This window comes from Diceros bicornis, chromosome 18 (genome assembly GCF_020826845.1).
Source record: "Diceros bicornis minor isolate mBicDic1 chromosome 18, mDicBic1.mat.cur, whole genome shotgun sequence".
In the NCBI taxonomy this organism is placed as follows: domain Eukaryota; kingdom Metazoa; phylum Chordata; class Mammalia; order Perissodactyla; family Rhinocerotidae; genus Diceros; species Diceros bicornis.
Window position 1 is genome coordinate 39,836,085 of NC_080757.1, and position 25,762 is coordinate 39,861,846.

A 25,762-nucleotide genomic window follows, 5' to 3' on the forward strand; every position below is an offset into this window, starting at 1 on the left:
CTTCAACAGCTGCTAGCCCTGGTTGGGGAGAGAGAAGGGAGAGCAGACACAGTGCCCAAGGAGGCAGTGGGGTGGTGCTGAGAGGCGTGGGGGCAGGAGGGGACCCAGTCGCCCAGCACCTCCTGTGTGCCAGGCGCTATGCTAGGTGCTTTCCAGGACTTTTATCTCTTAAATCACACAGACAGTTGTTGAGGTAGCTGTTCACAGGCGAGTAAACAGATGCTTAGAGAGGTTAAGTGACTTGCCTAAGGTCACCCAGAGTGGCAGAGCTGAGATTTGACCCTTCAAACCTCTGGTTCTTTCTGCTCAGCCAGATCTTGCCTTTGTCTCTAGGTGTGTGACTCTTGGGGATATAACGAATGGGCATCTGCGGACGTCTGACGCTGGGGAAGGGATCCTGGCACCTTTTTGGGGTGAGGGAGGCCCCAGCGGGCAGGGGTGCACAGCTGCTGGCAGGCACTCCAGCTGCCACCCCTCTTTCTGCTGTGCCGAGGCTGGGTTCAGTGTCTTGGAGGTGTGGGGCTGTGGTTTTCTCTCCCTCGAGGGAGGGAACCCGTGGGCAGTGGAGGTGGCGGGCCTAGGGTGGAGGTTGGAGGTGGGTGGTTTGTTTTCCCTTTCTTTGGTGCTGGTTTCGATTCTCTGACGGCGTCTTCTCCACCCCTGGGTGCAGGGGGCCAGGGCCCAGGCGTCTCCCCGAGGTTCATGGCTCCAGAGGGACCGTGTGAGGCAGGGCCTACACTCTTTGGCCCTGCGTCCTTCATCCCTGCCCTTGCCCATCCCTGTTCCCTGGCCAGCCTGGCTCTTAGCCCATTTTTGTGACCTTTACCCCCTCCCGCGGCTCAAGGCCCTCCCTAGGGAGCTGAGTAACTTCGCACCAAAGTTTGCAGGCTGAGTTAGTGCGGCTCTGATGGGGGTGGAGGAGGCCTTCCAGCCTCTCTCTCTGGTGTGTATCTGTGAGGGGGTTGAAGTATGGTCTGATTTCAAACTCCTCAGGGGCAGAGTTGAGGCATTAAGGTGGCTGCAGTTCTCTCTCCTCGGGGGGCAAGGTAGGCTCCAGAGCATCCAGACTGGACTGACTGAATCTGCCCTCCACACCACCAAAAGCTGGGTCAGGATGCCTGGGGTCTGGAGTGAATGACTTTCTGGGCCTCAGCCTCCTGGGCCTTACCTCAGGGAGGCAGGCCCCTGTATGGATGTGAATCCACCTGAGTGTTTCTCAGAGGGTGCACCTCTTGTGTGTGTGTGGATCCTGGTGTGTGTTGGGGGTCCTGCAGGGAAGCAGGTTCGGAGGCCAGTCTGGCTATGCGAGGGCCAGGGAGTGTGCAGTTTGGGAAACTGTGGGGTTGTGGTTGTATCTGTGGGGAGCTGTGTCCAGAGGCCGTGCATGCAAGCCCTGAACCACGCGTTGTGTGGTGGAGCCCAGGTGTGGAGAGATGGTATCTCCAGGTTCCCTCTCCTCACATGCGTGCCCGCACACACACAGGCTGGCGCACGCAAGCGTGCTCTTGCCCCCGTACGCTTGCCATAGACCTGCGTGCGGGAGTTTCTGCAAGTGTCTGGGGAGTGTGTGTCTGTGTGAGGGTATGATTGTCAATGCTGATGAGGCTCAGCTAACCCCTCCTTCCCTTGCCTGGCTCCCCAGCTCAAGTTCCCGTTGTGTGGGGCCCCACAGGGGTGTGGGGGGACCAGGGCGGCAGCTGGCCTGATGGGTGGGGCCCCTGTTCCTCTGACGTCAGCCCTCTCAGCCTGGGAGCGAATCAGGAGGGGCCTGGGGAGAGAAGGGGGCACCTCATTCAGAAGTAAGGATCGAGGCCCTGTGGCTGTCGTAATTAGTAACAGTAAAAATCACGGTCATTAACAAGGTCCAGATTTCCCTCCTGGCAGAGCTGCCCCCTCCCTAGCAAGTACCTGTCCCCACCTCCCCCTCCCTCAGCCTGGCCCAACTGGGCCCAGAAGTCCTGGCCTCTTCAGATTGGCCTTGGCAGGAACTCCCCCATCCCAGGCATTGTCCTCGACCAAATGCTGGCCATGTGCGTGTCCCCTGCACTCCAAGTCTGAGCCTGGAGCCTGGAGCCTGGAGCTTGGAACCTGGTATGGCCTGAGCTTGGGAAGAAGGTGTTGGAAATGGACGCAGTTCTTATTTTGAGTCTCTGTTTCTTTTCTTCTCTCTTTCCTTCCTCTCTTCCTTTCTTTCTTCCTTCTTTTTTACAGTTTTATTGAGATGTAATTCATATACCATAAAATTCACCCATGAAAGTGTACAATTCAATGGTTTTAGTATATTCACAGAGTTGTGCAACTATCACCACAATCAATTTTAGAAAATTTTCATCACTCCAAAAAGAGCCGCCATACCCATCAGCAGTCACTTCTCATTTCCCTCAAACCCACGGTCCAGCCCCTGGTAACCACAGTCTACTTTCTGTCTTTATAGATTTGCCTGTTCTGGATGTTTCATATAAATGGAATCATACAATATATGGTCTTTTAGAACTAGCATAATGGGGCAGGCCCCGTGGCTTGGCGGTTGGGTGCGCACGCTCCGCTGCTGGCGGCCCGGGTTCGGATCCCGGGCGCGCACCGACGCACCGCTTCTCCGGCCATGCTGAGGCCGCATCCCACATACAGCAACTAGAAGGCTGTGCAACTACGACATACAACTATCTACTGGGGCTTTGGGGGAAAAAATAAATAAATAAAATTTTTTAGAACTAGCATAATGTTTTCAAGGTTTATCCATGTTGTAGTGTATATCAGTACTTCATTCTTTTTTATGGCAAAATAATATTCCATTATATGGCTAGACAGCATTTTATTTATCCATTCATCAGTTGATGGACATTTGGGTCCACTTTTTGGCTTATGAATAATGCCGGTATGAACAACGATGTACAAGTTTTTGTGGGGACGTGTGTTTTCACATCTCTTGGGTAGATACCTAGGAGTGGAAATACTGGGTCATATGATTACTTTGTGTTTAACCTTTTGAGGAACCACCCAACTGTTTTCCAAAGCAGCTGTACTATTTTACATTCCCACCAGCAATGTATGAGGGTTCCAATTTCTCCACATCCTCACCAAAACTTGTTATTATCAGACTTTTTGATTACAGCCATCTTAGTGGATGTGAAGTGATATCTCATTGTGGTTTTGATTGGCCGTGTTTCTTTTTGTCTCTTTTCTTTTGTCTTTCTTATATATGTGTGTCATATATGTGTACAAGTATATCCATATATTAATACATGCATGTGTATTTATGTGTGTGTAACCTCTTATAGCCCAAGTGGATCTGAAGCATCCTCTTGTGGATCTGCTTCTCTTTTTCTGTCTCTTTGCTCTCGTTGCTGCCTGTCTGTCTCGCTGTGTCGTGGAATCTCTGGGTTCATCTCTGTCTCTCTCTATCCCATGGTGTTATCTCCCTGTGTCCTCTGGTCGCAGCTGTTCAAACAGGGTGTGGATCTGTGTACCCACCGGTGGGGTTGCATCTGGCCTTTCGTCTTCAGCCCACCTCCCACCCCCTCCAGGGATGTGGCTTCTGCAGACAGAGTACGTGGGTGAACTCTGAGATCAGTCTTCTCGCCCCTCCATTGCCTGGGGGTAGGGGCTTCCACCCCGGGCAGTTCCTGCCCTCCTGACACCCTGCCTGCCCCCAGCGCATCGTGCTGTTGTGCCATGGAGGTGACACCTAGGAGTCCTTGGTCCCATTTCCCTATTTGTGTGTATGTAAACGGGCCTCCTCCTCGGGCCTGTGGGACAAACCCATCTGGGGTGCTGGGGCTTGATTTGGGGGGGAAGTGGTGTGAGAGGGGCCCCCTGGCTTAGGAGTCATTTTTCTGAGAAGTGCCAATGCTTTAGGGAAGCGGCTTTTCCTCCCCGCCCCCTCCCCTCAAGCACACGTTCTCTGCTCTTGACCTCAGGTAACCCGCACTGAGGGAAGGAGGGCCAGCTGCCTGCTTCTGCTGCGGGGAGCCTCTGGGGTGGCACCCTGGACCCTTGCCCCTCAGGCTTGTGGGTGAGAGACCCTCCGCGGCTCTGGGCTCTGTCCCTGTCTCCCCAGCCTGGCTGTGCTATCCTGCCACCCCCAGCAGTGTCTGGGCCCTGCTCCCAGGCTGTCTCTGCCAGCCAGGCATGGTGCCAGCTGTCTGCTCAGTCGGGTGCCACAGGAAAATCTCCGGCCGCCCAGGTTGGGGAGCTCCACGGGGAATGCCCGCGTGCCTGCTCCTCAGTGCCCACTCACCTGTCTTTCCTCTTTCTGCAGCATCACAGGACATGGCCCCCCCTGCCGCCTAGCCGGGGCCCACCTAGGAGAGGCATCCTTTTCGGCATCCTGAAGGCCAGCTCTGGACCTTCCCGGGAAAGTGCCAGCTCACGGAACTGCTTGACCAAAGGATCGGCTCTTGGGACATCCCCCAACCCGCCCGGCCCCCAGCTAGAGTGGGGGCTCCAGAAGGCTGAGATTAGCCTGCTGGCCTTGGACAGCAGCTCCAGGACAGAAGGGGGGGGTGGGCTGACCACCCAAACCCCCTCTGGGCCCAGGCCCCATGCCCCGAGGAGGGGCGGCCTGAAGCCCGCCAGAGCCCTCTGCCAGACTGTCTGCCTGTCCTTCTGACTGTGGCTGCTTGGCATGGCCAGCAACAGCAGCTCCTGCCCAACACCTGGGGGAGGGCACCTCAATGGGTACCCGGTGCCCCCCTACGCCTTTTTCTTCCCCCCTATGCTGGGTGGACTCTCCCCGCCAGGCGCTCTGACCACTCTCCAGCACCAGCTTCCAGTTAGTGGCTACAGCACACCATCCCCAGCCAGTAAGTGGGGTGGTGGGAGGCTTGGTGGGAGGGGGCTGTGGAGGGCTGCAGGCCTCAGGCCTTGGCCTCTGGGCACCTCTGTTCCGCCGCAGCGGTGAGGTCTTCTCCAGACGAGGGGGACCATCGTTTGGGGGGCTCAAGGATGAGAGGCCATGGCTGATGGCCTGATCACAGTGGTTGTGTTTGATGTTGGGGGTAGCAGAGGGAGAGATGAAACAACGCTGCCCCGTGGTGCCCCTCTCGCCCTCTCCTGTGCTTTGCTGTTGAGGGCCTTATAAATAGCTCTAGGGACTGGACACAGAGGTCGGAGGTGGGTAAACAAACCTCTCGACATTGGGTGGAAATGGCTGCTCTACTGAGAGTGGCACCCCACCTCTGCCCCACCCCATCCAGTGCATCTGAGGGAAAGGGCTTGAAGGAGTAGACAGGGTCAGCCCGGCTGGGACCCCCTACTCTCCCCCTGCCAGCTCCACCCCTGGCCATGCTAGGTTGTGCTTCCCTTTGTGGGGAGGGTGGGAAGTAGGAACCCATGCCCAGCCTAGTGGATAGGGCAAGTGTTCCAGGAGGGGGCGCTTGGCCTGGACTCTGGCTGTGGACACATGCATGCTCTTGGCAGAGCCTGTGTTTTCTCTCTGCCTCCACCCTCTGACATGGGGGTTGCCTGTGGCTGGGCGGGGGTCTCAGTACCCTTCCCTGGCTGGCTGAGCCAGGTAGTGGGAGGTGGTGGCGGCTATGGCCAGCTGGCAGAGTCCAGGCCTTGGGCCTGCCAGGCCGCTTACAGTAACTCTGGCCCCCAGGGCCCAGCTGGGCGCCAGGCCAGGGCTTGGGGGGAGGAGGGAGCCGGGGCCTGGCCTGGGGCGGGAGGGGGTGGAAGCAGCAGAATGGGCCATGGACGGCTGGCTGGCTGGCCGGTCAGCTGCTGACCTGGGAAATGTGTCCCACCTCTCCTGGCGGGCAGGGACTGAACACCCTGCCCCAGGTACCCACCGCCCCTCCCATGGCCACTGGCAAGCTGCCTGGCACCACTGCCCTGTGTGCCTTGCTGGGTTGGGTCAGTGCCCCCTTCTCAGTGTTGGGGCAGCACACTCTCCCCAGAGCCGGGGAGTCTCTTTGTCCCTGGGGCAGGCCCTGGCTGGGCGCCTCACTGCCCGCGCTGGCTGTCTGCCCACTGCCACCACTGCTTCCTGGAGCGCCTCCTCTGGCTCTGCTGTGGCCCTCTCCTTCCCAGGCCCCACCAGCCACTGGGAGCAGGGGCTCTATGTCTGTGCTCCTTTAGGACCCCACCCTTTATGCCCTGAGGCCGAGGGGTAGACAGATACTGCCTCAGTTTCCACTGACACCCCTTCTCACACCTCTATCTTCTGTTCCCACGCTGTCTTCTGTCATCCTCTCATAGGAGCGTGAGGTGGACAGCATAGTGACCTGGGAGTTGGGGAACCCTGATTCTGGTCTGGTCTTGCAGTCTGTGCTAGGTGACGGGGGAGCCAGTCTCTGGGTTCAAGGTTGCTGGGGAATAGGTGGGTGTGTCTGTGGTTCCTCATATCTGTGTGGAATAGTTGCTGCGTCTGCGGGGACTGGGATTTATATTCTCGGCTCAGGTAATTGGAACGTCTGCTTCCTGCCGCGGTGGGATTTTTAGGGAGGGAGAAGTCGGAGGCCCGCAACCGGGTGCTTGTGGACAACTTACCCTTCCCCAGGTGATGGGAACAGAGCCCTAGACACTCTGCCCACCTGGGCCTGGACTCACGAAGGTTGGAGGGGGCTGGGGCCTGGCCCCTGTCCTTGCCCTGTCCTGTGCCAGATGAGCGAATACTTTGCCCTCCTTTGAATGTTGCAAGCTTCTTCCTCTTTCTTGGAGGTGGGTGGGGAGGGCTTCCGGGTCCCTCACTTCCCACCCTGGTAACCTTCTCCCCCCAGGGTGGGGTGCCCACATTTCAGGCAAGTGGAGCCTTCTCTGGCTTTCCCCACCCAGGTTAGGCAATGGCCCCTTCCTGCCTCCTCCCTCTGTGAGCCTGTGGGTTTCCCTACCCCTCCCCTTTCCTAGTAAACAATAACAACTTCTCTTCCTACCCAGACCCCCAGCTTATGAGCTGCTCCCTGACCTTCCCCTTCTCTGGGACCAGAGGTGTGGCCTTGGCCTGAGGGAGCCAGGCATCTCCCTCCTTTTTGTGCAGGGCTGGGGGGGCCTGGCGACCCAACTCTTAGCTCTGGGTAGCGGAGCATGACAGATCAAAATTCACACTCAGAGATGGAGGCAGCCTCACCTTCCCTGCTCCCCCCACCTTGGGCTGGTGCTGCGGGTCAGGTAGTTCCTGGGAGAGGTGGACATCGGTGGCCCCCATTCTTGCAAGGAGCAATGATATGCTCTGGTCCTCTGCCACCTTTTTTGTAGAAAATGTCGCTGATAAGTCTGCCTCCTCCCACTTTCCACTTCCCACCAACAAACGTGTTTGGATGGCCCCCCTCCCCCTCCCATCCCTCTCTCCAAGTCGGAAGGAGGCTGGACCTTGGATATCTTGAGTGTACCTTTCAGAGACCCTGGAATGACAGAAATATTCTCCAGGTCACTGTGGGGGGGTGGTATTTGTCCTGCTATAGTCTCTCAGGGAGCCAGAGTCTGAGGCCCCAGAGATGGTACAGGATCCCCCACCCCCAAACAGGCCCCAGGGGCTTGGTCTCTGAGGACTGGTGTTTACTGTGGAGGGTTGAGATTCTGTGTGCCTTGTGGGGAGGGTCAGGGTTGTGTGTGTTTTGGGAGTGGGGGGGTCAGGGTTGTGTGTGCTTTAGGGGTGGCGGGGTCAAGGTTGGGTGTGTGTTGGGAAGGGGGTTAATGGTTTGTGTGTATTTGGTGAGAGGGTCAGAGAGTTGAGTGTGTTTTGGGAGAATCAAATCCGGAGTCAGGGAGGGGGTGTCGGTTAGTTTGTATGCTGGTGAGCGTGGTGACTTAGGGCATAGAGTGTTTCAGGGGGAGGGGTATGTGGATTGTGTTGTGTGTTTGGGGAGGGGAGGGTCTCTATTTCTTATCGCTGGTCTAGGCTGGAGGGGAAACTAACCTGCCTTTCTGGTTGCTCACGTTGGGAGCTGCACGGGGGGTGGGGGGGTGGGGGGCTGTGGAGCTGTGGAGTAGGCCGTGTAGCTTGGGTTCTGGCTTTGCCATTTGTTACGTGCGATACCCTTTCTGAGCATGTTTCCTTGTTGGGAAAGCAGGCGTATTACCAGAACCTCGCTCAAAGTGCTGAGATTAGGCAAGATATCAACGTAATGCGCTCAGCTCTGCGACTCGCATGTGATCACTGCTGTGTCACCCGGCTATTACGACAGGGAAGAGGGACCCAGGCCCTTTCTAGGTTGGAGGTGGAGAGAAAGGGGTGATGACATTTGTGGAGTGCCTACTGTGTGCCTGGACTTTAACTCTGTGTTACAGTTCTTAATCCCTGCAATGCTGGGAGAGGGACATTATCCCCATTTACTCATGAGGAAACAGCACTGGTGGAGGTTAAGTGACTGGGCTGAGTAACTGTAAAGCTGGGCTGTTTTCCACCATCCAGATAGGCAGCTGCGGGAGGGTATTGTGGGGGGCACTCCTGGTTGAGGGAGCCTTGGGGGTGGGTCAGAGCCGATGGTGAAACCCCTTTCTCCATGGCTGAGGCCCTGCTTCTGCTTTAGGACCTTCAGCCTTTGCCCAGTAGGGGGCGTAGGGAAGCGCCCCCCCCCCCCCCCGCCACGCCCCCTCCTCTCTGTTTTGGATCCTGAAGGCTGGAGGGAAAGAGTGTTCAGAGGCCTGGGCCACATCTCCATCCTGTCCTGGAAGCTGCGGAAACAATCTGTTCACACCCATCCCCACCCCTGAACCTGCCCACTGCAGCCGGGGAGTTTGCAGAGCTCAGCGGGCACCCTCCCCGCCAGCTCCAGACAGACACTGTAGGAACAGAGTGTAAAAACCACAGTTCTTATTCTTACTTTGTTTCAATGTGTGCAGTGGGGGCAGGAAAGTTGGAAGCAATCAGTAGAGGAGCCGGGCATGGGAGCCCCAAAAGACAGGCTCTAGACTTTTCCTTTCTGTCCACATATTCGCTCGCTGTGTGTGCCTAGAGACTAGGGGATGGCTCTAGGGCCTGGGGGAGCCTGGGGAGACAGAGGAGAGGGTGTGCCTTTCTCCTCTTCTCCTCTGCCATTCCCTCCCCTTTGGGGTCTGTATCTGCCTGGGCATGGGAGCCCCAAGACAGGCTCTAGACTTTTCCTTTCCTTCCACATATTTGCTGTGTGTGCCCCCTTCTCTTCTGCCCACTCTTTCCCTGGATAATAGGAGGGACAGCCCAGGGGGAGGGGGTACTGCTAGCAGTGCCTTTCCTGGGGTCCAAAATGCAGAGTCAGCCAAAAGACTTTGGGATGGGGTTTTGAATGAAAATGGGGCCCACTCACCTTTCATCTCACAGCACTGATAATGCACAGCTCCCCCCAGGGCAAGATCCCAGCATGTGGGGGAGGGGACTCAGGGAAGGAAGCCTGTCCCCCTAGGCTGGCCAGAACCTGAGACATTGTGTCCACCCCATGCCAAGGGCCATGTGCCCATGGGGATGTGCCAGTGCAGGCCCTGACTACCCTTTGGGGGTAGCTTCTGTGGAAAGAGGAAGTGTTTCCCTTTTCCAAATCTCTTGGGGGTGGTGTCCACGCCACCTTCCTCCTCCCTTCCTCCATGGAGTTGGGGTATAGCCTGTGGAGCTGGGTCTCCAGGGTAGACTGGAGGACCCCAGCCCTGGCTAGATAAGAAATAGAGGCCCAGGCCCTTCCCCTCCCTGTTTTGATGTCTGGGTTGCTGGGAACCTCAGCCAGCCCACAGACTAAGGCCCTCTGTGGGCAGAAGTCTTAAAGGAGAGCTCTTCCTGTGCGGCCTTGGGCAGGTCATCCAGCCTATCTCCGAATCTGTTTCCTCTTCTTTAAAGCAAGACTCCTCATCCGTCCCCAGCTGGGCGAGTTGCTATGAGGCCATGGTGACCTGCTTGCTGGTGAGGCCCTGGGTGAGCTTCAAGTACCCTGTGAGAGCAGTGAGGATGAGGGGCGGGTGGAGTGAGCACTGTCTTGGGGGATGGCCACTGTACTGGGACCTGAAGTCCATCTGGCTCCGGGCCTCATGATTTCCTGTTTGTTGTCCCCTCCAGATGGGGTTGGGGACAGGAGGGAGCCTTGTCTGGCACAAGTGGAGGCCAGTTCGGTTCAGCCCACACCTGCTGAGGGCCTGCTAAGCACACAGCCCTGGTGGACCTGTGGGGTATGCGGCAGAGGAGGACGGGGCCCCAGGCCTGCAGACAGTGGCCACCAGAGTCCCCCCACCCCCAGCGCCTTCCTTTTTCTCATCTTCTCCCGCTGCCCCGGGACACTGTTCTGCTCTGACCTGCCCGACAACCTTCCTGTTGTCCAGAACAGACATCTCACCCCAACTTCTCCCCTTCCCCAGCTCCGGAAATCCCATCCATCCTTTAAGGAAAATCTTGAATGCCATCTCTTCCCAGAAACCTTCACAGATGTTCCCCTTTCCTTGCCATACTCTTGCTCCCTCCTTTGAATGTCTGTGGGTCCTTATTTTTTCTCTTACAACACTCATCTCTTTACCACGCAGTGATTTCTCCCCACCTAGTTCCTGCCGCGAGCTGTAATAATTTGGAAGATCATTTCCCAATCACCAGGTCTTTGATGGCAGGGACAGTCTCAGATCTTTAGTACCTCGAAGCTGTGAACACAGAGCCTACCACATAACTGGTGCCCAGGAGCTAATGTCATTTGGGAGGACAGATACCAAGGGCCGTAGAAGCTGTCTGCCCTCTTCCCCAGCAATCTTACGCACTGCCAAGGCCTGCGTATGTGCCCCAGACCCCAGCATTCCACCTGCAGCCCAGACCTCACTCAGGCGAGACCTCACTGAGGAGCCCCACACTCACCTTCCACCAGCCCAGGAGACTTCTCTACTTCAAAGTCTCGGGAACTTTGCTGTTGCACAAGCCACATACCAGAGTCCTCTTTGCTCCCCCCCCCACCCCCTCCTCCATTGATTCTGCTTTCAAAATGTCTCTGTGAATCCACCTTCCTCTGTCGTCAGCACTGCATTTCCTAGGCTGCACTCCCACTGTGTGCTGGCTGGACTGGTGCAGTAACTTCTAAGTGGTCTCCCTTGCCTTCTCACCATCCATTCTTCACACAGCTGACAGAAAGATCTTATAACACTGTAAATCAGATCTTGCCTGTCCTCTGCTTAGAACCTTTCTGTGGCTTCTTGCATTTAGGATAAAATCCAAAGTTTGATTGAGGCTAACAAGCCCACCTGGTCTGGCCTCAGCCCCTCTCCAGCCTGGGCTTGTGCCCCTTTTCCTCTTGAGTTTTATGCTCCATCCACGCTAGCCCTGTCAGTTCCTTCGATGAACTCACCCACTTCTGTAACCCTAGGACCTTTGCACAGGCTCTTTCTGTTACTGAGACTGCACTCCTTCCTACTCTTTGCCTAACTTCTAAACTTCTGCTCTTTCTTTAGGTCTCTGCTTTGAGGTCTTCCCAGACCCTTCAACCTGAATTAGGTACCTACATTAATTCTCCTTCAAAGCACACTACACTTGTGTCATAATACCAATTATCTCAGTTTGCAATTATATATATTTGTGATTATTTGCTTAATGGCTGTTGCTGCATAAGGTCTGCAAGGGCAGGCTCACCAGGGTCTCTCTGTAGTAGGTGCTCAGAATAGTTTTTCTTGAATCTGCCCGGCATGGTGGGAATACGGGCTTTGGCCACAGAAAATTCAAATACTTACTTCACCCTTAATTAGCAGTGTGATCTTGGACAACCCATCTAGCCTTGCTGAAACCTCCGTTTCTTTATTTGCAAAATAGCAATAATGCCCACTTAGCTCTTGGAGTCGCTGTGAGGATTAAATGACAACGTTTGTAAAGAGCCTGGCTTCTAGAATATCCTTGGGAGGCATGTAAATTGCCATCCCTTTTTAGAGGGAGGGAGCTCCGCAGCAGGGTCAGAGGGAGTAACAGGATACCCTGTCCTCCGGCATCCCCTCTTTAACGGACCTACCCAGCCTGGGCCTTTCTTCCAATGAAAGAGGGCTTCAGGGAGTAAGTGGTCAGCTGGAAGGCGCCAGCCCCTCCTCTTATCTCTCCGGGGCTGGGCTTTGCGGCGGGGGGCCGATCCAGGTTCCGCGGCCGGGAGACACCCTGGGCGGGGCTTTGCTCGCCGGAAGCACGCAGAGCGTGGGGGGAGAGCCCCCTCTGCACGCGCCGCATCGGTGCCAAAGCACCCGCGCTGCCGCGTTGGGTTCTGGCGGCGGGTGGGCGGGCGGCCGGAGTCACACATGATGTCACAGACAATGACACAAGCCGGGTGTCTCATTCCGACACAGCACCCGAGCTGCACAATGTCACACCCGGGACACCCGGCACGCCACGTTCGTGGCGCCAACCCTTGGCCACACGCACCGTGGCCCTTCGCGTCCTGCGGCCACTCGCCGCGTCCCTGGGGGAGCTGGCCCGGCCCAGTCGGGCAGGGGGCCTGCGGGCGAGCCCCGCTGGCGGGCTGGCGAGCGGGTGATGTCACGGGCAGCGGTGGGTGGGTCAGCCGGAGGTGAGGCGCCGCCAGGCGAGTTCAGCGAGAGTTCAGCCGCATTGCATTAGGCAAATGAGGCCGGGGCTGGGTTGGGGGGGGTGTTAGGGGGAGGACACCGGGACCACCCCCCTCCTCCCCGCCTCACCACCTCCCCCGCCGTGGCATCGCCCGGCCGGGGACTGACCAAATCACGGGGGAGGCCGACCGCCGGAACTGGGGTGGGGGACACGCCCGCCCCTCTTCCGTCCTCGCCTCCGCGCGCAGCCCCCTCCTCTCCCCGCACCGGGCCTCCCTCTGTACTCAGCGTACTCCACCTCTTGAGCCTCTCTGCGCTTCCGTCCCTTCTTCTCTCCTCCCCCTTCCCAGGCTCCCCCCACTTGCCTATCCTCATCCCGCCTCTCGCTCTCAGTTCCCTGCATTTCGTCCGCTGCAGCCAGACCCGCCGGGGAGGGGTTAAACCAGGGGCGGCGCCTGGACGGGACGGGGCGGAGGAAAGGGGGTGGGACTACAGGGGAGGGGGGCGCGCGGGCTGGGGGCGCCGCGGCGGGGCGCGCCGGAGACCCAGCGACGGCCGGCCGCCCCGGGCCTGGCGGAGGCGGAGCCGCAGCCGCACGGTCCCCACCCCCACCGGAATCCTCGCCCGGAGAAGCCCGGGAGCCCCGGCGGGGAGGAGGAAGTGCTCGGTGACCCCCCCTGCCCCGCGCCGATCCCGCCCGGGGCCGGCGCACTTGGGGAGCCGCGAACTCTGCCTCGGACACCATGAGACTCGAGACGGGAGCCCCCTCGAGGTGAAGCGGCTGAGCTCCCGGGCCTCGGCCGGGCGTTCCCGGGGGAGCCGAAGGACCCCGCTCGCGGCACGCACAACTTGCCCGCGTTTCACCTGGGACTGGCGGAGCGGCCGGCCGACTTAGACGCGGGACTTCGGGCAGAGGGCGGCATCCTGCCCGGGTCGCCAGTCGGGGCGAGGGGACGTGCCCCTCGCCCCCAGCTGCTCTCCTCGGATGGCGCCGCCGGCTGAGTGAGGGAGGCGGCGCGCAGGACGTCCCCGCCCGGACCTCTTGTCTCCGCGGGGACGATGTACGAGAGTGTGGAAGTGGGGGGGCTCACCCCCACCCCCAATCCCTTCCTGGTGGTGGATTTTTATAACCAGAACCGGGCCTGTTTGCTCCCGGAGAAGGGGCTCCCCGCTCCCGGTCCCTACTCCACCCCGCTCCGGACTCCGCTTTGGAATGGCTCAAACCACTGTAGGTACCGGCCTCCCCTCTCCTGTTGTGGGGGTGGGGGGGGGAGTGGGCGGTAGGGCTTCCATTCCTACCGCGAGATGCGGTCCTCGGGGTGTGGCGGGGGTCTGGTCTCTACCCTCCACTTTCCCTCGTCTCTCTGGCTGAAACTCGGGTGCCCTTGCTGGACAACTGGACTCTCTCGAGTAACCCTGGGCGCTGTTTGTGTTATATTAGGGCTGAGGAACTTTTGGGGGTTCCTCCCTACAGGAAACATTTGTTCTCCTCTCCTTCCACGTCTTGCAAGGGGAAGGAAGCCCTTTGCCTCTAGTTTTTATCTTCATGCTTGGAATCCAGTAGCTTCATAGCAGAGAAGTCCTTTCTCCCACCCTGGAGGGTGGGGTAAAGGTCCTATATGTGGGCTTGTCTGCTCCGAGGAGGAGGGGCCTCCTCCCCTGACCCCACCCCTGCCAAACCCTGGGGGAGAACCCCCTCCTGTGCTACAGCTGCTGCCCCCAGCCCTTGCCCTTGTGTCATTAGAGTGAGTGTCAGGGGAGGGCTCAGTGTCTTTGGTGTTGGCAGTGGGGTGTGGCAGGAAGGGGCAAGTTCACCAGACACCCGTCTGCCATCCTAACCGACCCTTACATGTTGGGGAGAGGCACTTGTCCATCTGAGGGTTGTCCTGGCCCTAGACATTGGCTGGCGTTTTTGAGGCTTCTGCCCCAGGAATGGAGGGGAGAAGCTGCTCTGGTGGGAAGAATCCCCCTCCCCCTAGTTCTAATCCAGTTTGTTCTCTGGGGGATGAGTTTGTTTTTTGTGGGTCTGGGGCTACTCTGGAAATGAGGCACACATCCCTTCCCAGCCCAGCCGTGTCCTTTTGTTACCTTGTTTTCACTGGGAGATAGGGGCAGGCCCTGGGCTGTCCCTTCCTAAGAGGGGCGCTGATGAGAACCCTGGAGTCCTGGCAGCCTGCTCACCTCTCCTCGCTTGCTGTCTCCTGTCTGGGTTCGGGCTCCTCAGGAAGAGGGGCTCTGCATCGGCTGGAACTGTGAGCACCTGGGCTGCACACCTGGGTGTGTTCATTCCAGCTGTGCAGTGGTGTACCTGGGTGGGAGAGAGCTGCCCTAGGGAGTTATTGTTACAGGGCTCAGGTTTCTTCCTCTACCTGCTCAGCTCCTCCCTGGAGCTTCTCCCACCCTCCCTGACTAGCTGCCTGCCTCCTGCCTGCCAGGGAGCAGGGGTGGAGTGGGTCTCTGGGGCCTGGCAGATTGGAGAAGGGTGAAGGGCACCCCCCACCCCCTTTGCTCTAGGAAGAGACCTGAGGTGGAGAGACCCACCTCTGCCCCTCTTAGAGCCACCTCACTCCCAGCCTTTCCTATTGTCCTGTCCCCGACCTTTGCCTCTGGGGCAGATCGCCTGGGAGGTGGGAGGCTGCCGGCTGCAGACGGTGGGAGAAGGGGTGTGAGTGTCGGTTGACTTGGGCAAAAAGGGAGAGGTGAGAGGTGTGACACCAGGACCCTCCTTCCCATCCTCCCAGGGCTGGAGGAACATGTCCCCCCATGTGGGATAATTGGGGCACAGCTGCCAGAGTCACCCCCTCCACTGCCTTCGCTGCCTTTGCCAGAGGGTTGGGGGGAAGCTGGGATCTGAGACCCTGGACTCCAGCCCGACTCTTCCTTCGCTGGTGGGGGCAGCTCAGCTCTTCCTGGCCCCAAACTGGAGGGGGAGGAGGAGAGTGGAGCCCACAGGCGGTGGGGAAGTGGAGGCCTGTTCCCTACACCCTGTCTGGGGTAGGGGAGAGTGAGAGGCCTGGGCTCCCCAGTGCCTGTAGTCCGCGTGTAGGTGGGTATATGATGGTAGGGTAGAAGTGGGCACAGCCCCAAGGCTGTGGGCTGGGACGGGTGGGTGTGGGGATTGTTCTGAGGCACAGGAGGACCTGGAGGCTGGGGGTGGTGATGACCCTGTCTAGAGTACCCGGGGTCACTACCACTGCATTGGAAGAACCCCTTGGTGTGTGTGGAGGTCCTCTGGTGACAGGAGCCCTCCAGCCCCCTCAGCCACCCAGTTCTCACTCCCTCCTGCCACCTCCACGAAAGGTGAGAAGAGACAGCAGATTGGCTGGGGGAAGAGACCTCGATCCTGCAGGGCCCTGGGGACCTTGCCTCTCCCTCCCCGAGCCCTGCTTCGGGGCACTAGAGGACAAGGGGTACACAGGATGTGGCTCCCCGTCTGTCCCCCACCAGTCTTGCCGCTCACGCCTCCGCCCGCTCCCAGACGTCCAAGAATGTGAAGCACGTGGATGCCCGGAGTGGGGGGATGGGGAGAGATGCTTATCGGCGGCTGCTGGGCTAGGGGCCTTCTTCCGCCGTTCTACCCCCAGCGCCACCCCCACCCTCACCCGGGGAGGAGGAAGGGCGGCACCGAGGGCCCTGCGCCCCCTCCCCAGCCCTCCCCAGGGGCTGCGAGGGGAGCTGCGGAGGAGCGGGCGCCAGCTGGATTGGGAGGGGAGCCGCTGGCCGGGGGCCCGGGTGATTTCCTGCTGATCTCCTCCAGGAAACCGGCCCCTTGTGCGAGCCTGCGAACGGCTCTGGGGCGTGGGGAATCCGGAGCGCTCTGCGCCTCCTGCCCGCCCCGAGGGGGAGCGGGGGAGGGGCACCTTGGCAGAGGGGACTCCTGGCTTCCTGAGCCGGTTCCAGCCCTCCGCTGGGCGCTGGACCTTTGAGCTGAGAAGGTGTGGTGCTTCTCCAGCCTCGTCCTTCTGCAGGAAGAGGAGAGATTTGTGGGCTGAGGCCTCTGGGGAGGGAGGTGAGCGGGGAGGGGCCTGGACATGGCAGTCCTTCCCCCTTAGGTGGGGTGTGCAGAGTTAAAGCTGTGTCCTAACTCTTGGCGAGGCTGTGAGGGTCCCAGAGTGCCCCATGCTTCCCTGGTTGCTGGCTGGAGGCCTGGGAAGGTGAGGACTGGGCCAGGGCTCTGGGTTCAAAGGGCACATTGGGAAACCTCAAAGCTGTTACCTGGGTGACAGGTGAGGATGGGGTGGGGGTGGGAGTGCAGAGGGTGTTACAGTCTCAAAGGCAGCAGCTGCTTGGAGTGGGCCAAAAGGAAGCCTCACCCAGCCCAAACTGTAGCCCCCACTTCGAGTCATCTCCCCATCCTGCCAAAAAATGATTTTAAAAAGCACGTTCTCTCAGTTCCATAAACGCTCTCTGGACTTTGCCTTAGCTCCAAATTTCTATGGGCCTTTGCCCCTCCAGTCAGTTCCTGACCTTAAAGCTGCCTGTCCCTCATCCCGGTATCCGGTGTATCTCACCGTGCGGCCTCCCCGCCCTCCACCAGACTCTCTACCTCAGAGCTCCCTCCGCGCTTTCTCCTCTCCTGTCTGGTCCATTTTGGAGGTGGGGCCTTGGGGCAGGCGGGCCCTGGGCAAAGGCTGAGTGGGGAGGGAAGGGCAGGGGAGGTCAGGGCCTTCATCCTCTGCCTGTTGGGACGCTGACTGGGATTCTAGGCCACGGTCCCCCTACACCCCCTTGTCCTTGACGCCCCCTCCCCACCCCCAGTCTGGATTGTCTATTGTTACTCCTTTTACGTCTTGGAAAAAGTTAGCACAACAAAGGACTCCTTTGTGGCTCACCCCTCTGCCTCCTGGCCTCACCCAGGCCCCCCACCCCACCCCCCAGCAGCTGTTCTCAGGCCTCTGCCTGTCTGATTTGCTTGTCTGGCCTGGGGAGAGTGAGGTGGGGGAAAACCAGGCCAGGGCAGTTCGGTGTCGGGTGAGGAGCAGAGGGCTGGGGGAGGTCAGTGAAGGGTCTGTGGGCCTGGTGGGGGTGTGGGCATCCACTGTTCCTTTGCTTCAGGCTGGTCTCTGGGCAGGGACGGGGACATGGGGCCACAGCAGTGCTGGTCAGCCAGGCTGACCAAGGAAGTGGTGCCCAGACCCTACTAAGAGCCAAGAAGGCCCTGCCAAGGTCGTTGGCCTGGTTCCCCGTCGTCAACCGCCTGGCAGTCCCTGGTTTGTCTGCATGTAAGGGGGGGAGGGTGGTAACATGCGGCCAGCCCCCAGTGTCCAGGCACTTCTTTTCTCCATGCCTGGATTTTGGGGCCACGTGACTCATGGCTATAAGGTGCTTGGGCCAGGAGCTTTGGGCCTCTTTGCATTACACTACCTCGTGTGCTGGGGTTTGGGGTAAGACTAGGTAGGATCCTGGGGTGTGGGAGGAGGTAGGGATCTACCTACTTAGGGAGGCATCCTTGTCCCTCCTTGGTCCTGGACAGGTGGACTTGGCAGGGGTCTTAGGAGGATGTCGGGTGGCCCCTTGGGAAACGGGTTGCCTTGGTCATTGTTCTCATCCAGCATGGTACACCCCCAGCTGCCCCGGCTTTAGGCACAGACAGCCCCCACCCAGCCCAGCTGTGTTCTGCCTGGGGTGGTCGGCATGGGGCCAGGCACTGGGGAGGATTTGGCTAGTGGGGGCTGCCCCTACCGGCTGGGTCACCCCTCCTGGCTGCCCTCTTGGAGCTGAATAACGGGAGGGGAGGGGGTAGTAACCCGGACGTAGTATTGAGGCCAGACAGACAGAGCATTGATGGGAACAGACCCCCTTTGTCATGCTGCTTTCCCCCAGATGGGGCACCCAGAGCAGTGGGCTTCCGGGGCCCACAGGGACTCTTTCCCTGTCTCTAGGGAGTCCCCGTGCTTATCTCAGGGAGTCCCCGCCTCTTAGCCCCAACATTTGGGAGTCGTTGAGCACCCTGCCTTGGGTCCCTGGCCAGGGGATTGTTTGGGTGGGTGGAGGAGGGGCTGTGGCTGCTGGCAGAGGCGGGTGGGGGGGGGTAGAGAGGGGAGCGGAAGCAGAGGGGGTAGGGGAGTGGCTGGCTTTGAATATCCTGTTGACCCCAGTTTCCTCTGCCCCCAGCTTGTGTCCTCTTCCCTCCCTCCTCATCAGGCCTTAACTCCTTCCTAACTTGGGGAGATTGAGCTGGGCTGCCCAGGGGCCAGGGCTTTAGAACCGGGTTGACTCCCGCCCCCACTGCCCAGTGTAGCCATGTCCATAGACAAATCTGATAGTTTATTCATCTGATCTTTCTGGTTTTGAAGATGGGGTCCTGGGGAAGTAGCCAGGAGTGATGGAGTGCTGGCGGCTTCATTGGCAGCCTCATTCCCCTTCTGTCCTGAGACTGTGTCCCTGCCCCAGAGTTTGAATCCTGGCAGCCGTGGTGAGGCTGGACCAGGCTCCTGGGAGAGACTCTGAGGCAGGGTGGGCACGGTATTAAGGATGGCGACCTGGGTCTCTAACCGCCCCTCCCTCTTTTCTCTCTAGCCATCGAGACCCAGAGCAGCAGTTCCGAAGAGATAGTGCCCAGCCCTCCCTCGCCGCCCCCACTGCCCCGCATCTATAAGCCTTGCTTTGTCTGTCAAGACAAATCCTCAGGCTACCACTATGGGGTCAGCGCCTGTGAGGGCTGCAAGGTGAGTTGAGAGGGTCATTGGGAAGGACAGTCCTGATTAGATAAATGAGATGTCCCCACTGCCATGCCCTGGGAGTATGCCATTGGTGGAGGGATGTCCCTGAAGCTGCTGCTCTTCTATGCAGAAGGTGGCAACAGCCTTGGAGGAGAGGAGGCGTGCAGAAACCCCCCATAGATGAGCAGGGGTCCCCCAAACCAGAGGTCCCTCTCCTGCCCAAGCTCCTTTCCCTGTCTCCATCCTCCAGCTGGCAGGGCGTACACCCACTCTGCTGCCGCTGCCCAGGTTGCCATGGTGAGCTGGCTGCCAACTGGCTCTTGGCTGGGGACCCACGAGGCCTGCCCACTGCGGCCCTGCCTGAACCTCGCCATGGCAGCCTGGCAGGAGGCAGTCAGGAGCAGGCGCCCTGCCTTGGCCTCTCCTTCAGGTCCCCAGGCTGTGGGCTGCTCAGTGGCTGGCTAGATTTACCTGTGTGCACGTTAGGCTCCAGGGTGCAGATGTGGCTGCCACCCTCCCCGCAGCTGTGGGCACGGCCTCTCCTCCTCCTCTCCCTGGAGCCCAAGCCTCTGTACCTGTTTCTTCCTCAGAGATTGGGGCTCAGAAGCTGCACAGCTTTGGGGCTTGGGGCACATGCTTGGGATAGCGTGGAGTGGCTGTCCCCAGGTGTGAGGCAGAGATCAAGGGCATAGCACAAGGCCTCGGACTGTGTGTGTCTGCCTGCCCTGTCTGGTTGTTCCCGTTTGTCCCTGGTCTGTCTGTCTGTCTCGCTGGTTAGCCCGTGTGTGCAGCCCTTGACCAGCCCGGGTCTCCCTGTGATTAGTCTGTGCACGTCTGCCTGGTTGGTGAACGTGAACCTGCTGCCTTGCTCCTGAGCGTGTGCGCGTTTCCATCTCTCTGGCCGGCCTGCCTCTGTCCCTCTGTGGCCTCTTCCTGCTTGCCTTCTCTTCCTGTGCTCTGAGCCCAAGGCTGTGGGTTCCAGAGCTATGTCATCTCCCATTTGGCCCCTTGTCCCCCTTTTCCTGACTCGCCAGCAGCCCTGAGGTCCTTTTCCCCAGGAGGGAGGAAGCCTGGTGTGTGGGTGGGGGTTGAGGGAAGACCCCTGCCACCCGCAGTGTTGCAGGTGCTGGGATTCTCTTGGGGGTATCCTTGTGGGTGAACCATTCTCCCCGCCTTATCTGGCCTGCTCAGGTAGGTGATGGCCACAGGCTTGGGGGCAGCAGCTGGCCTGGCCGTCTGCCCTGGGCTGGGGCCACAGGCTGCACTGCTCCTGCTGTGTGTGCGGCTGACCTGACCCCTTCCCTCCACACCCAGGGCTTCTTCCGCCGCAGCATCCAGAAGAACATGGTGTACACATGTCACCGGGACAAGAGCTGCATCATCAACAAGGTGACCCGGAACCGCTGCCAGTACTGCCGGCTGCAGAAGTGCCTGGAAGTGGGCATGTCCAGGGAGTGTGAGTGCCACGGGGCCGAGGGCTGGCCTTGCGGGGTGGGAAGGCCGTGGAGCAGGGGCGTGGGTGTGTGTGGATGTGCACTTGCATGCCCGCGGGGTGGTGAGCGGGCTCACGACCTGTCTGTGCATCTAGCCAGCTGTATGTCCGTGTGTGGACAGCTGTTCCCATTTGTGCGTGGCTGGCTGTGTGCTCCCACGTGTGTGCGTGTCTGTCCGCTCCTGGCCAGCTGGCTTCCAGGCCCTGCTTGGCTTTGGGGCGGGGCTCAGAGGCATACCTGAGTCCCCCCAGATTGTGCATCTTGGGTAAGGGCCCGTGCTGAGGGGTGCTGGTTGGTGTTTCTGTCTGTGTGGGGTTGCGGCTGGCACAGGGATCTAAAAGCCATTGTCTGGTGAAGCCTGGGACCTGGAGTTGGAAGAGAGAATTGGGACTTCTCAGATCCCAGAGGAACAGGGTTTCCAGTTTGGGCTCAGCTGAGGCCCAGTGGAGGGAGAGAGGGAGGGAGGGAGGGATGGACGGGGAGACCCTCTTGTGTTGAATCATGGGTGTTGCCGTGGTGACTGGTGATTGATGATGTCAGAGATAAATGACGCTGACAGACGCCTCCTTGTCTGCGTGGCCGTTGCCATGGAGCCTGAGCCTTGGGGGATGGGGTGGGGGAGGGGGCTGCAGGACCCCCTAGCCCTTTGTGGGTAGGGCAGTAGAAGAGGGAAGTGGAGAGGGGATGTAGGGGGGATGTGAGGAGCCCCAGACAGGAGAGGAGGGGCCCTGCAGCACCCTGCCACCTTCTGCCACAGGAGACACGGGCTGCCGTGTCTGGAGCCCAGGAAGTGGTGGCTCCACGCTGCTGAGTGGGTGACAGCTTGGGACCCGCAGGCCTGGGACCCTTCCCATGGGGCCCAGCACTTCCTCCTCCCTCTGCTTCTGCCACCTTCCGCTCCCAGAGCTTTCCAGTGCAGAAGGACCAGGGTGGAGACCCCCTCTCCCTCCCACCACCAACTCCCCCTTTCCCTCCCTCCTCCTCTCTGGCTGCTCTGTGCCCCCGAGCTGAGCAGCTGCCATTTCAATAGAATTAAAGCTTCCGAATGATAAACGTCTTGTCACAGCTGCAATTTTCTCTTCCCAAATTATCCCCCCACTTTCCCTCTCCCTTCTCTCCCTTGCACTTTATTGAATTTGCAGAATCGACATGAGTGATCTCCAAATTATGCCAGCGCCCCCCCACCCGCTGCCCCCTCCCCGGGCCCCCCACCCCCACCCTCTCTTCCTCCAGCGTCAGCAGCCACCACCACTGGCCCTGTGAGTGATTGTGTGTCTGGGATAATCGGCTGGTAACGACCCCATCGCTTCTTTAAAGCCGAGTGGTGTGTGCGGCTCAGCGCCCCCGGTGATTTGTCAGCTCCCCGGCTAATGGGCCAAGAGATTCTCCTGCCCGGCCCCCCACTATCCGGCTGGGGAACCCTACTTCTTGCCTGCTGGAGGAGCTGCTTGGAGCCAGTCGCAGGGACCCCCAGGGACATGGCTGCCAGGAGGGCTGGAGGCCAGTGGAGGCAGGAGCGGGTCCTTCCTGGAAGCAGAGGGAGTGGGGGGCAAGGGAGGCAGAGCACGCAGATGGAACACTGCACACTTGCTTCCAGCCCAGGACACTTTCCCACCCGGAGTGTGGGCCGGAGTCGATGCGTGGGAGTGTGGGGCACAGCGGGCTGGCCGAGGGGCGCGTGTGCTGTGCTTGGGGGGCCCTGGGCAGGACTTGGCCTGTGGGTCAGGTGGGCATGGAGGGATGGACCGTGTGTTGACACCTTGCCTGCCTGTGCACTCATATGTGTGCGTTTGTGTGTGTGCACAGTTGCGTGTGTGTGCCTCTGCCGGGTGACCTCTGTGGCCAGCAGCTCTCTGTCTGATGGGAGGAGCTTGGGTGGAGATGGGCTGATGCCCGCACCTGCCCTCTAATGGCCAGGCCTGTGCCCTCCACAGCTGTGAGGAACGACCGGAACAAGAAGAAGAAGGAGGCGCCCAAGCCCGAGTGCTCTGAGAGCTACACGCTGACGCCAGAGGTGGGGGAGCTCATCGAGAAGGTGCGCAAAGCGCACCAGGAGACCTTCCCTGCCCTCTGCCAGCTGGGCAAATACACTACGGTACGGCTGCTCCCGGCCTGGCGGGGTGGGTGCACCCAGTGCCACGGGGCCCAGGACGGGCCTCTTGTGGGCACCCCTTCTGCCAGGCTTGCCCGTCCTCAGCCCTGCCTGGGCCTCCGTTCTCCTCCTCCCCCTCTTCTCCCTCCTTCTGTGCCTGCTCTCAAGGAGCTCTCAGGAAGTGAGGCGGGCCTGTGGGGGCGGTGGAGCCAGGCCGAGAAGGGTGCCGTGAGGAGAAGGCCCTCACTCTCCCCCGTCCTCCCAGAACAACAGCTCGGAACAGCGTGTCTCTCTGGACATTGACCTCTGGGACAAGTTCAGTGAACTCTCCACCAAGTGCATCATTAAGACTGTGGAGTTCGCCAAGCAACTGCCTGGCTTCACCACCCTCACCATTGCCGACCAGATCACCCTCCTCAAGGCTGCCTGCCTGGACATCCTGGTGAGGGTCTGCACCCTGCCCACCTGGGCACTGCCTCCATGTCCTTGGAGGATGTCCTGCCACTCAACTGCCTTCCTAAACATCCATCTGGAATCGACCTGCCCAGATGCCCACCCACCCACATATCCACCCTTCTCCCTTCTCTGTCCACCTGTCTACTCATCTACCTGTCTACCTATCCACTTAGCCACTCAGCACCTGGATGTGCACTGGTTCACCCATTCACCTGTACACACATCCATCCACCCTCACCCTGTCTTTGCATTGAGCTTTCCATCCAGCCAACCATTTTCCCGTGTATGTCTGTAATAAAGATTCACTCAGGACCTTGTAAGGCCAGGCCTTGAGCTGGCTGTCAGGAACAGAGGTAAACAATACTGTCCCCTTTCTCGAAAACCTTCTGTTGGTGGAGGCAACAGATATGTAAACAGAGGTTGCAAAACTGTGATAAATGCTGTCTAGAGATGGGGGAGGGCTGTCCCCTCCCTGCAGAAGAGAGCCACAACTGCTGGGCCCCAGGGAAGACGTCCCAGGGGAGGTGGCACCTAGGGGCCATTGTGTAGAAGGAGCATGTGAGAGGGTGTCCCTAACTTAGGAGCAAGACGTGGAAGGCCTGCTGGTGTGGGACCAGCTGGGTTCAGGGAACTGCAGGCCAGGGGTGAGCTGGGCTGGAGGTACGATGTGGGGCAGTGGGACTGCTAAAGCCCTGTCATCCCTGACGGGTTCAGCCCATCTGTTCCCCCTTTGCCACCTCCAGGGTGGGGAACCTGGGGTGTGACCAGGCTGCAGCTTTCTCGTAGTGGGTGGGGTGGGAGGTGCAGAGTGTGCTGTCTCCGGGCAGCTTCCCACCCCCGTGCCCTGGATGCAGGAAGCAGTGTCAGGGTTTGACCCAGTTGGAGACCATAGACATTTATTAAGCTCTGTGTACCCAGTCCTGGGAACTGTAGGCATAAATCCACTATGATCCTTCCCTCCTGGCACTACTAGTCTCCCTCTAAATTCTCTGCATGGAGGCAGGATGCTCTGGATCTGCACCGTCCAATATAGTAGCCACTCGCCATGTGTGGCTATTTAAATTTTAGTTAATTAAAATTAAACTAAATTCAGTTCCTCAGTTGCACCAGCCATGTTTCAAGTGCCCAATGGCTGCAGTGTGGCTGGTGGCTGCTATATTGGATGGTGCAGGTGGAGAATGTTTCCATCACTGCGGAAGGTTCTGTGGGATGGCACTGGTCGGGCTGCCTACCAGGTGGTCCTGTGGGGATGCTGTGCTGGCAGTGCTGGAGGGATGCCCTCAGTCCCTGAACTCGAGCATCCTCTGCACCCAGATCCTGCGGATCTGCACGCGGTACACGCCCGAGCAGGACACAATGACCTTCTCGGACGGGCTGACTCTCAACCGGACCCAGATGCACAACGCTGGCTTCGGCCCCCTCACGGACCTGGTCTTCGCCTTCGCCAACCAGCTTCTGCCCCTGGAGATGGATGATGCTGAGACTGGGCTGCTCAGCGCCATCTGCCTCATCTGTGGAGGTGGGCAGGGGTCTGGGTCTGGTGGTGCAGTCCCTGGAGCCTCTCCCAGGGAGAAGCTCAGGGATCATCAGATCAGAAAGGGGAGAAACTCTCAGGGGGGAAACTGAGTCCCAGAGGGGCAAAGTCTGGTCTGCTGCCACACAGCCAGGGAGAGGTGGTGGAGACCTGACGTCTGGTTCCCTATTTCCGGGCATTGCTCCTTCTAGGGGTCTTAAGAGTGAAGGCTTGAGGGTCAGACCACCCAGGTTCAAATCCTGGCCAGCTTGTGGCCTTGGGCAGGTTGCTGAACATCTCTGAGTCCTGTTTCTGTAAAATGGGGGCAATACTGGTCATCACCTTATAAAGTTGATGGGAGGATTAAGGTGGTAATAGATAGGGCACAGTGTGTCCAGTGTAAGACCTAGTAAATGTTGGCTGCTGCTATTATGTTATTGTCATGTTTCCTGCCCTATGGTGTTGGTGTCCAGAATAATGGGTGGGATTGGGAGACCTGCCTGGGCATCCTTCCTCTGCCTGAGGACGGCCCTGCCTGTGTTCGGGGGTCCCACCACCATGAACTGGGCTGTCAGAGCAGGCTTTGGGCAACCCCCATCCCCAGCTCCCCTTTGCTTACATTTAAGAGCCTCTTAGGGCCTTTCTTGCAGCAGACGGACTCTCTCCACTGCCCTGTGTGGAGCAGAGATGCTCAGCCCCTTGCCTGAGCAGGTGTGCCCCCCAGTGGCCAAGGTTGGGAGCGCAGCTGTGTTCCTCGCTTCGCCAGGGCAGCTGCTCAGGGGGCGTCTCTGCTTCCTCAGACCGGCAGGACCTGGAGCAGCCAGACAGGGTGGACATGCTGCAGGAGCCGCTGCTTGAGGCGCTGAAGGTCTACGTGCGGAAACGGAGGCCGAGCCGCCCCCACATGTTCCCCAAGATGCTCATGAAGATCACGGACTTGCGAAGCATCAGTGCTAAGGGTGAGGCTCCCACACCTGCACGGAAGTCCCGCGTGTCTGCCAGGGGTGGGCCCCAAGGACCCCAGGACCCACTGTCCATGCCCAGGGTCAGTCCCCCCACATCTGACCCAACAGCCTACATCTTTGTGCCCAGGACGAGGCCCCAGTCATCTGGACCCCACCGTGCCCAG

The 25,762-nt window shown here is 59.3% G+C and overlaps 1 protein-coding gene across 4 annotated transcripts in view; it reads left to right on the forward strand.

The window, feature by feature from the left end:
• Window positions 1-25,762, forward strand: part of RARA (retinoic acid receptor alpha) — a 43,977-nt gene that overhangs the window by 16,978 nt on the left and 1,237 nt on the right. For 2 of the 4 annotated variants that reach the window (XM_058560914.1, XM_058560912.1), the window contains exons 2-8: window positions 4,259-4,802; window positions 18,937-19,085; window positions 20,394-20,535; window positions 22,507-22,667; window positions 22,930-23,106; window positions 24,435-24,639; window positions 25,434-25,592. In XM_058560914.1, the coding sequence (XP_058416897.1) occupies window positions 4,625-4,802; window positions 18,937-19,085; window positions 20,394-20,535; window positions 22,507-22,667; window positions 22,930-23,106; window positions 24,435-24,639; window positions 25,434-25,592 (1,171 nt within the window). In that variant the 5' untranslated portion in view covers window positions 4,259-4,624. Of the gene's footprint in view, window positions 1-3,923; window positions 4,013-4,258; window positions 4,803-12,992; window positions 13,646-18,936; window positions 19,086-20,393; window positions 20,536-22,506; window positions 22,668-22,929; window positions 23,107-24,434; window positions 24,640-25,433; window positions 25,593-25,762 lie in introns of those variants that run through there. The other 2 variants (XM_058560913.1, XM_058560915.1) reach the window with 2 other exon arrangements.